Genomic DNA, 11,260 nt, shown 5'->3' with positions numbered 1-11,260 from the left:
TTGGTCATTTTTGAGATATATGAAGGGTCCCAGCTAGGGCCCAATAGGCTTTCTATAGATAAATATGCACCAGACATGTCAAACCAAGGGTAACCCACTGTATCCCCCCAAGGGCACACACACACAGACAACCCTGCATGTGTTGGGAGCTGTCGAACAGCGGCGAGACATGCAGCTGCGGGGACTCGAACATATTTTTCGAGCACGCCGAAGACACTCGGTTAGCAGCCGAGCATGATCAGATAACACCTTATCTGACCATGTTCCTTCATCACTAGTATTTAACCCTTCCCCTGACAAAAGAAATGCAAACGAAGACCCCATGAGGTACTTATCCTTGGGGGGTAACCTGATGTACAAAGGAGTCCCCAGACATGTAAATGATGTTTGCGGGAGGGTGAGAGATTTTACCTGCTTGGCGAGCACTAGGTGGACCCATATCACGAACATTAGGAATTACACATACAGCAATCTGTCAGCAGCAGCTTCTAAGCAAATTGCTTTCTGTCTGGAATAAGGGCTCATTCACACCTGTTATTTTTTGGGGGTACGAGTGCTATTCTTTCTCAGACAGTACTTGTCTCCATGATAGTGAATCAGGCCGTGATTTTTCGCGGAGACGCGTCCAATGTTGAATAGTGTGTCGGATCAAAATCGTCAATGCAAGTCTATGGGTCCGTGAAAAAAAATAGAATAAAAAAAACATTTTCTTTTTATTCTTTCTCATCAGAGAAAAACTAGTAAAACTCAGACCAAACTCCGATGAAACACAGACCGATTTTATTATACGTGAAAAATCACTGACGTCTGAACGAGGCCTAAAGCCAACAGGATTGCGGCACACAAGATCACGCATGTTGACATCACTCAGGTCCGGCCGATATTTATGTATAACAAGCTTCAAGGTTACGTCCATTTTAACTCAGTGCTTCAATAAATAAAAAAAAGTAAGCAACGATCAATAACGTCCAACCGTTTGGTACCTATGGCTTCTAGTTAGCTTGTCTCCATGGTAACAAATCGAGTGACGTCTGACCCTGCAGTTGTATACCTGCCCTTCAGTCCGTCCCGTAGTTCTTGGACAATCATTGTATTCGATCAATCAAGAGTTAGGGGGGGAAAAAAAAAAAAAAGTGGATGAGAATGTGACCGCAGGATCAGACTACGCAGGGTTTGTTTGTAGTCTGTTACCATGGAAATGAATAGACCTCCACTGGAGCCGTAGACACTGTACAGCTACGAAAGTATAACGTTTCATCAGGTATTTTTCCTAAGGTCAATTTTACCCATCTGGGGAACACGGACAGTGATCAGATCACAATACCCACGCCCTGGCAGCCTGTTCTCACGACATAGGCATGGTTAGATGGGGGCAGGTGACCCAACGCTAGGGCCGAGTATTACAATCCGAGCACACATAGGTGAAACTGGCAGCCATAGATATGATTATTTCAGCAGGACCATTCAACGTCTCGGGGTGTCCAAACTGTCCCCTTATGGAAAATACAGAAGTGGCCATGTTGGATTTCCACCAAAGGTGTGGACAGCAGCCTAGTCCCTTGTAAAGTTGCCAGAACCTGATCGGGTGACAATCTACTATGTATGGGGGTCTCCCAACTTATATGTTGGGGGAGATAACGGTCGGTCGTCCAAGTGGTCCGGCGGTGATTTTCTCCTCCTCTCTCCCAAGTCAAGCGCTCATATTTCTGGATGAGTGGGAAGAACTAGCTGAGGGCCTAAGAGCACATGGGCACCAGCCGCTATCGCATGTGAATGGCCAGCTTCACCCCAGGTGGGGGACATTTTACCAACATGTTTGTCACTAAACATCAGCCTGAATAGGAAACAGTGGGGGGCAAAGAAAAACCAAGAAATGGAGATTAGGAAGTAGAGAGTCAGTATAATAGGAGGTGGTGGAAAATGGTGACAAGACCCTGAGGACATCTGCTTACAGACATTACCAGCACAATCCCAGGTAACAAGCCCATCCATGATATTTCTCCCCCGCCCCATCATCTGCAAGTCATAACATTGAGAAGTGGAAGGAACCGCAGTAACTCAGCCACAAAGTGGAGACCCCAGAACATTACAGAGTGGGTGGTCACCAGCTGCTGAGGAGCAGAGGGCAGAAAAGTCACCAACGCTCTGACTCCATAACTATTCAACTAAAATATAAATGCAAAAGTGAGGCGACTATTAGATTAATTATGGGGGAGAAGTCTCCTACTGCATGTGTACTGCGGACTAAATGGTGACCCATCGGAGAAATCAAAAAGTAGAGAAACTAAGAACAAGGTCAATAGTGTTGGTGAAAAATTATAAACTTTATTGGCCAAGGATTTGGAATTTGTAGTATAATCTGTGAGGATTTTTCACATGGAAGTGCCCACCTCGACGCGCGTTTAGGCGTCTGCGTTCAGTGAGTAATCAATTTGCCATCCTTTTACACTGACAACCGTGTGTCTACAGACATCTATGCACTATATTTTCACACTATAGATACTTGTTTAGAACTATTTAACCCAATACAGACCGAAGTAGCAGTGTACAGGTATAATTACAGCTGTACTTTTTTTTTTTTTACACAGTGGTGTGTACTTTTATGGCCTACATGTCAAATATATATATGCTGTTGTGTATGTTGCAGCTATTCAATTACATTTCTATATGAGTAGATCCGGCTATACATCGATCTGTCACTTGACAGTACCCACTTTCCATCCGGTCATTTTTCCCCCCACCCCAATACCAATTCCTTGATAAAGTTTGTATTTTTGCCCCCAGTACTGTTGACCTGGTTTTCTGCTTCTCTTCTTGATTTTTTGACTCCATAATTGGAGTCCAGCCCTCCCGTGCATTAACCTCAGCCCAAACACTGCACCCCCGCCTGGAGCTTCATGGCGGAGCAGCCTTACATCACCAAGCACGATACAAAGCATCAGAAGGAGTGGTATAAAGCCACTGCTGCAATCCAGAGCAAACGTGTTCTGTGCAGTGACAGATCACACACACGTCTATCTTGCATCTGATGGACAACTATGGGTTCGGCTAATTCCAGAACATGACCCTCCTGTATGCAGTTGGGTGAAAGACTTAGACATATGGGTCTTTCAGGGGTTGGCCTCTTAGTTTCAGTGAGTGACCATCTTGATCCTTCAGACATTAAGGAGAATTTTAGCTTCCAGCCTTGTGGAAGGGCCTTTTCTGTTCCCCATGATGGTATCCAGTGCACAAGCTCCATACAGACAAGGAGGGAGTGAGTCTAGTAATTACATGACCGCACAGAGCCAGGACCTCATAAACACCCATAGACTTCAATGGGAGAGTTGTATGAATTTTCAGCTGAAGTTCAGATGCACGCTGTGATTTTTTTTTTTTCACATGCAGATGCACTCAAAAGAGAAAACCCCCACAACAATAATGTATGGAAATAATTTTATTAAAACATACTGTGATAAAATCTTCAGTAACACCTCCGATCAGTAACGCTCGATCACACCCTGAACACAGAATTTGTGTCACCCCGATATACGGCTTTGATACATTAAAACACTATAAACCTGTCATTCGCTCCCTGCAGCCCTCCATCCGTTGTGAAACTGCAGGTCCCAGTATGGCACTTAAGCGATACATTATTGCTGGGACTTGTAGTTCCATAACCACCAGGAAAGCCCCAATTGGCAATAATTCTAAAATCATTGGAGGAAATACTTCATACATAAGAAATAAAGGAGAGGACGTCCTCCCTGCAGCAGCGGCACCAACACATCTCCCCAGATATCAGGACTAAGATAAGCGAGTATGGGCCTTCACATCCGTGCAATAAAGATTAAGAAGGCTTGACATCTGCTTGTGTGAACAGCGCCCCCCACAGGAGGACCTCGCTGCCTTAATCCCCCCCAAAAAACCACACCAAGTCCAAATAAATTAATTAATAAAGTGAATTGGGTGAAAGGCCTAAAAGGGTCTTTAGGCTTAATAGCCCTTAGAGTTTGAACGAGCTAAAAAAAAATAAAATATAAAATCAGATGAGCCTTCCTTATACTCCGTGGCCCAAGTGCTGCCTCTCTGCTACTGCCCCTGGTCTATGCCGACATGGCTGCAGTGGTGATGTCAACTAGTTGTCAGGGTTAGTGACCTAGTGTGGTCCATGTCCACAGAGCTGCTGAGCCCAGCGTTGTCAAAAACTGCACTGAAAAATAAAAATTCATACATAATGCCGCCCTAATGGCGATAGGCACTGTCGCACACTAATACAAGATAATGGCGACTACGAGTCTGAACAGAAGCCTTCGCATTATGCTCCTTCCATAAACCGCGTGTACAAGCAGCAGACCTGACTGAATGGCGACTCAGGGGTCCGGTCAGGGTTCCTCACCTGCTATAATTCCATAGAAAAACACTTGATTGTACAAAGAGTTCAAGATACAAAACGGTAGAGAGCGCCCGAGTGCGGTCATCGTACGAGGCAGATGTCCACGATGCAGAACTTGGCCCGGCAGGTGGGGCAGTGCACGTGGCTGGACAGCCAGGTCTCCGGATGCTGCTGGTCCTGGCGGCTGGCGAACCACTTGCCCATGCAGGTTAGGCACCACATGGGCCGGCAGTAACATTGACGACACTCTCCTTCGTTGGCGTTGTGGCAATATTTCACCAGCTTGACGTTGGCAATGGTCTGCATGCAGCCGATACAGGGCTCCAGCTCCTGAAACGAGAAGCAACAGGTCAGTTCTTAAAGACTCGGATGAGGTCTGTCCCTAGGAAAGTTAAATGACAACCAACATGGCCGCCATTGTAGTCCTCCGATCGTAGTGGCCAGGCCAGCACACCATATCGGTGCCATGTCTGACAGGCAGCAATGTACTACCCATGAGTCTGAGACCCCTAGAAAACCCCCACCAAATATCCACAAAGGCTGCCGGCAGCCACCACTATGGAGGCTTGCTGCCATTTACATGCTGCCAACACTCCCCGACAGCAGCATTTAAATGGTTTTGCTGCAGACAATCATGGGACGGTGTGCTGGTGGGTTCCCAAGGCAGCTTTTTGACCACCAGTATTACAGAGATTGTCCACCATAGCATTGATGCCCTATCCTTAGGATCTGATCGGCAGGGATCCAGCACTCGGCGCCCCACTGATCAGCTGTGACCGCTGGTCAAAAAAAAAAAAAAAAAAGTTACAGGGGTATTGCCATCTCCAATATCCGATCCAAATATGAAGTAATATTAGCAAATACCTTTAATTAGAAATGCAGTATAGTTCTTCTGATTTGCCATGTCCCTTATCCCATGTGCAGGGCATTACAGTAGCTTAGAGATCCATGGTTACGACCACTAACAGTTAGTTGCTAGTGGTCGTAACCATGGATACACAAGCTACTGCAACGCCCTTCGCATGGGGTAAACAACATGGCAAATCAGAAGAACTATAGTATGATTTTAACTGGAGGCATTTGCTAATATATTGGATGGGATCTTTTAGATGGGATTACCCCTGTAAGTCGCAAAATTGCAAGTGTGGTTTTGTATATTTTACCCCTGTGCGGTCTGGAGAGACCTCAGGGCAGAAGACACTGCTCACCAGAAATTCAGTTCTCTTGAAGGGTGTAGAATTTCTCGAATGTGTGCGTTAGGAGAGATCCTGATGGTCGCGGGGGCACTTGTGTGTATGGAAAGAGTGAAGGGGGCTCTGCACTAAACCAGTGTTGCAAACCCTTAAAGTTGAAGAATCCATGAGGAGGTCCAGTCCCACCATTCATGAAGTGATCAGGAATAGCAGACGACAAGGAATGGACAGGTGAGCGCATGTCCATCTCTGACACTGGAGCCGGTGGTAATGGACGGCGGCCCCTTCCCCCACCCCAGAAATTACCCGGTTGCTCTGCAGCTCGTACACATGATTGGCTTCCACCAGGGAGCGGAACGTATCCAAGAACATGTCGCTCAGCGTCTGATGGATCACCACGTTGGCTGCGTTTCGTATAGGGGCGCGAAGCTTCTCCCTCAGATCGCCATATTCTGTCGAGTTCAATCTGCCAAAAGAACAAAGAAGAGATGACGGACCCCTCGTTTCTCTGCTGCGCCCCACAGACTTTAAATAGTCACCGATGCCGAAGAGTCTTTTTGCTGGAGGCGACATCTACATGAAGGATGTCTCCAAAGTGTCAAATCACCCGCTACCAGGAGAGTCCCCGTATAGTCTAAGAGTCACGGGAACCCACCGATTTACATGGGGCCAGCAGACCACATACTATGCATGAGCCTCCGAGATCAGGACTTAAAACCCAACAGAATGTAACATGTTTCAGCAGATAGGATTTTCACACCTAAGGTACCTTCACACTGAGCGACTTTAGGATGCTATCGCTAGCGATCCGTGACGTTGCAGCGTCCTGGATAGCGATCGCGTTGTGTTTGACACGCAGCAGCGATCTGGATCCTGCTGTGACATCGCTGGTCGGAGCTAGAAGGCCAGAACTTTATTTCGTCGCTGGATCACCCGCTGAATCGGCGTGTGTGACGCCGATCCAGCAATGTGTTTACTTGTAACCAGGGTAAATATCGGGTTACTAAGCGCAGGGCCGCGATTAGTAACCCGATATTTACCCTGGTTACCATTGTAAATATAAAAAAAAAAAAAAAAAAAAAAAAAACACACTACATACTTACATTCCGGTGTCTGTCGCGTCCCCCGGCGTCCGCTTCCCTGCACTCCTCCTGCATCAGCGCCAGCCAATCATAAAGCAGAGCACAGCGGTGACGTCACTGCTCTGCTTTACGGCCGGCGCTTACACAGTGCAGGGAAGCTGAAGGTGGGGGACGCGACAGACACCGGAATGTAAGTATGTAGTGTTTTTTTTTTTTTTAATATATATTTACAATGGTAACCAGAGTAAACATCGGGTTACTAAGCGCGGCCCTGCGCTTAGTAACCCGATGTTTACCCGGGGACCTCGGCATCGTTGGTCACTGGAGAGCTGTCTGTGTGACAGCTCTCCAGCGACCACACAACGACGAAACAGCGACGCTGCAGCGATCGGCCACTCTTTGTCTATATCGCTGCAGCGTCGCTTAATGTGATGGTACCTTTAGTGTGGAGGCTCTTTCTATTGAGCTTGTAAGCGCTGCTCTGAAGCTGCCCAGGATCGCAGTTACCGACTAATCCCTGCCAGATTCAGCATAATGCTTACAAGCTAGGCAGCAGCGGTGGTCGGTCTCTTAGGCAACCAGATGTAAACAAAAAAAAAAGTTTACATCTCAAGAACGGCTGCAGGTTTTAAGAAAACAGTAAGTGGAAAAAAAAAATAGTTGTAATAAACCTTTAAATGGGTTGTCCATTACTTAACTATTGGAGACCTATCCTCACAATCACATCTGTGGGGGTTCAACATCAGTGAGCTGTTACCAGCTATGACGGCCATATTACAACACTACAGGGGGACCAGCCCTGTAGCCATGGCACACACCCCCAGGCACAGCAGGGCTTGTAGCACTCGGCAGCTCTGCTGTGCTGGGGATACACCCAGCGATGATGTAGTGGCCAGGTCCTACCCGCAGACTTGTATTAGGAGCACACACGCTACCTGATATCGAAAGACCTCACGTTGGGGTTAACGCTGGCCACCAGGATGGTTATAAACTGCACCGGAGTGTTGGAGTCCGGGGACATCTCGTGCTGCCTGGACTCGGTTACAGTCAGGTGAATGTCTTGCTGTTGTGCCACATAGACCTTGTAGGTGGTGACCTTCATCACCCACGTGTCTGTGACGATAATCCGGGCACCGGGGGCCCCTGTTGCAAACTTGTCAATTCTTCGAAACTCCCTGTTGATGGAGGAGGCAACGACCGTCCAGTCCGACTGAGGCAGCGCGTGGTGGGACAGGACCTGCGCCAGAGGGTGATTGGTCCACTTCTTCCAAGACCAGTAAAGGGCGAGGCAGCCGGTAATGGACGGGAGGATGACCACAAACAGAGCAAAGACCCTCCAGCCTTCACTGGCAGAGTAGAAGTAATACAGCTGCTTCTCCGGGGCGGCCAGGCACATCCCTATATAATAACCTGCGAATGAGAAGAGCAGGCGTCACCACCCTGACTGCCACAGTACCAGCAGGAGGGGGCGCATGCAGGGCAGGGAGCACAGGCAGGGGCGGGCAAAGGGAAGAGGGGACACAGGCAACACAGGGGAGGACGGAGATACAGGCAGCAGTGCAGGGGATGCAGAGGGGGGACGCAGGCAGCAGAAGAGATGTATGAGGTGACAGGCAGCACAGTAGATAGAGGCGGTGCAAGGGGGGGTACAGGAGATGGAGGCCAGAGGAGAGGCAGGTAGTGCAGGTGGCAGCGGAGGAGGACCTGCAGGGCGGCACAGGGGGTGCACACAGTGGAGGAGGACCCGCAGGGGGTGCACACAGCAGAGGAGGAGGACCCGCAGGGGGGCACAGGGGGTGCACGCAGCGGAGGAGGAGGACCCGCAGGGCGGCACAGGGGGTGCACGCAGCGGAGGAGGACCCGCAGGGGGTGCACACAGCAGAGGAGGAGGAGCCGCAGGGCGGCACAGGGGGTGCACGCAGCGGAGGAGGAGGACCCGCAGGGCGGCACAGGGGGTGCACACAGCAGAGGAGGAGGACCCGCAGGGCGGCACAGGGGGTGCACGCAGCGGAGGAGGAGGACCCGCAGGGCGGCACAGGGGGTGCACGCAGCGGAGGAGGAGGACCCGCAGGGCGGCACAGGGGGTGCACGCAGCGGAGGAGGACCTGCAGGGGGTGCACACAGCGGAGGAGGAGGACCCGCAGGGCGGCACAGGGGGTGCACACAGCGGAGGAGGACCCGCAGGGGGTGCACACAGCGGAGGAGGAGGACCCGCAGGGCGGCACAGGGGGTGCACACAGCGGAGGAGGAGGACCCGCAGGGCGGCACAGGGGGTGCACACAGTGGAGGAGGACCCGCAGGGGGTGCACACAGCAGAGGAGGAGGACCCGCAGGGCGGCACAGGGGGTGCACACAGTGGAGGAGGACCCGCAGGGGGTGCACACAGCAGAGGAGGAGGACCCGCAGGGCGGCACAGGGGGTGCACACAGTGGAGGAGGACCCGCAGGGGGTGCACACAGCAGAGGAGGAGGAGGAGGACCCGCAGGGTGGCACAGGGGGTGCACACAGTGGAGGAGGACCCGCAGGGGGTGCACACAGCAGAGGAGGAGGACCCGCAGGGCGGCACAGGGGGTGCACGCAGCGGAGGAGGACGACCCGCAGGGCGGTACAGGGGGTGCACGCAGCAGAGGAGGACCTGCAGGGCGGCACAGAGGGTGCACGCAGCGGAGGAGGACCCGCAGGGGGTGCACACAGCAGAGGAGGAGGACCCGCAGTGCGGCACAGGGGGTGCACGCAGCGGAGGAGGAGGACCCGCAGTGCGGCACAGGGGGTGCACACAGCGGAGGAGGACCTGCAGGGCGGCACAGGGGGTGCACACAGCGGAGGAGGACCCGCAGGGCGGCACAGGGGGTGCACACAGCGGAGGAGGAGGACCCGCAGGGCGGCACAGGGGGTGCACACAGCGGAGGAGGACCCGCAGGGGGTGCACACAGCAGCGGAGGAGGACCCGCAGGGCGGCACAGGGGGTGCACACAGCAGAGGAGGAGGACCCGCAGGGCGGCACAGGGGGTGCACACAGCGGAGGAGGAGGACCCGCAGGGCGTGCACACAGCGGAGGAGGAGGACCCGCAGGGCGGCACAGGGGGTGCACACAGTGGAGGAGGACCCGCAGGGCGGCACAGGGGGTGCACACAGTGGAGGAGGACCCGCAGGGCGGCACAGGGGGTGCACACAGCAGAGGAGGAGGACTCGCAGGGCGGCACAGGGGGTGCACACAGCGGAGGAGGACCTGCAGGGCGGCACAGGGGGTGCACACAGCGGAGGAGGACCCGCAGGGCGGCACAGGGGGTGCACACAGCGGAGGAGGAGGACCCGCAGGGCGGCACAGGGGGTGCACACAGCGGAGGAGGACCCGCAGGGGGTGCACACAGCAGCGGAGGAGGACCCGCAGGGCGGCACAGGGGGTGCACACAGCAGAGGAGGAGGACCCGCAGGGCGGCACAGGGGGTGCACACAGCGGAGGAGGAGGACCCGCAGGGCGTGCACACAGCGGAGGAGGAGGACCCGCAGGGCGGCACAGGGGGTGCACACAGTGGAGGAGGACCCGCAGGGCGGCACAGGGGGTGCACACAGCGGAGGAGGACCCGCAGGGCGGCACAGGGGGTGCACACAGCAGAGGAGGAGGACTCGCAGGGCGGCACAGGGGGTGCACACAGCAGAGGAGGAGGACTCGCAGGGCGGCACAGGGGGTGCACACAGCGGAGGAGGACCTGCAGGGCGGCACAGGGGGTGCACACAGCGGAGGAGGAGGACCCGCAGGGCGGCACAGGGGGTGCACACAGTGGAGGAGGACCCGCAGGCAGCCACTCACCCAGGGGCAGCAGGGAGTGCACCATCATAGTGGCCGTGGTCCTCCGCACATGGTACTGGATGAAGGCCGTGTCCTCGATCCCCAGCCAGCCGGACAGCAGGTTCTGCACGGTGATGCCGGCCGAGTGGAACTCATTGGGAGTGAACACGAAGCACACGGCGAACACCACGTAGGCCAAAGTGAAGGTGACGGCCGGGCTGTCCATCATCACACTGCGGAGCAGGGGGAAGTCAGTAACCATCGCACACTGCGGGCGGGGGACACCACAAAACCAGCGCACACTTCCGGCCAAGCGCACAGCAGGGCATGCCGGGGATTGTAGTTATACGGCTGGTCTCAGAGTCACGTGACGGTGCCCAGCTGTGACACATGCAGCCTGTGATGGATCACTTACAGCTCCTGCTGTCACCGTCCTGCTGCACTGTGACGGATCTGCAGCTGTGTGCAGCTGAGGAATGCTCAGCCCTCCTGTACCCGGGGCTCCACCGCTGCACACTGGGCCTGTTCCCCGCCATGTGACACTTCTGATGCCCCCAGTATAAGTCCAGGGAGGGAAGACCCTGACCCCGAAAACACAGAATACAGAAATAAAGTGATAATTCGCTTCTTTCACCCCGTCACCCCTGGAGGAGCCGCCATCGATCTTCATCTTCATTTCTTAGATACAAAAAGAAAAACACGACACTGCTCCCACATTAACCCCTTAGTGACAGAGCCAATTTGTACAATTCTGACCACTGTCACTTTATGAGGTTATAACTCTGGAACGCTTCAACATATCCCGCTGATTCTGAGATCG

General features: G+C 53.3%; 1 protein-coding gene across 2 annotated transcripts; it reads right to left on the bottom strand.

Annotated features, from left to right (window-relative positions):
- Positions 1 to 3,420: 3,420 nt before the first annotated feature.
- On the bottom strand, positions 3,421 to 11,127 carry TMEM129 (transmembrane protein 129, E3 ubiquitin ligase). Of its 2 annotated transcripts, none has more exons than XM_069744896.1 (4): positions 10,462 to 11,127; positions 7,586 to 8,060; positions 5,875 to 6,034; positions 3,421 to 4,705 (listed from the first exon to the last, which is right to left on the bottom strand). In XM_069744896.1, exons 1-4 carry the CDS (start codon positions 10,700 to 10,702, stop codon positions 4,457 to 4,459), a joined length of 1,125 nt encoding a protein of 374 aa, XP_069600997.1. In that variant the 5' UTR covers positions 10,703 to 11,127; the 3' UTR covers positions 3,421 to 4,456. The 2 variants fall into 2 exon arrangements, with proteins under 2 accessions (XP_069600997.1, XP_069600998.1); XM_069744897.1 differs by having other exon boundaries at positions 5,897 to 6,034; positions 10,462 to 10,756.
- Between the last annotated feature and the right edge of the window lie 133 nt (positions 11,128 to 11,260).

This window comes from Ranitomeya imitator, chromosome 1, assembly GCF_032444005.1.
Source record: "Ranitomeya imitator isolate aRanImi1 chromosome 1, aRanImi1.pri, whole genome shotgun sequence".
NCBI lineage: Eukaryota > Metazoa > Chordata > Amphibia > Anura > Dendrobatidae > Ranitomeya > Ranitomeya imitator.
This window is presented reverse-complemented; position numbering and strand designations above follow the sequence as displayed.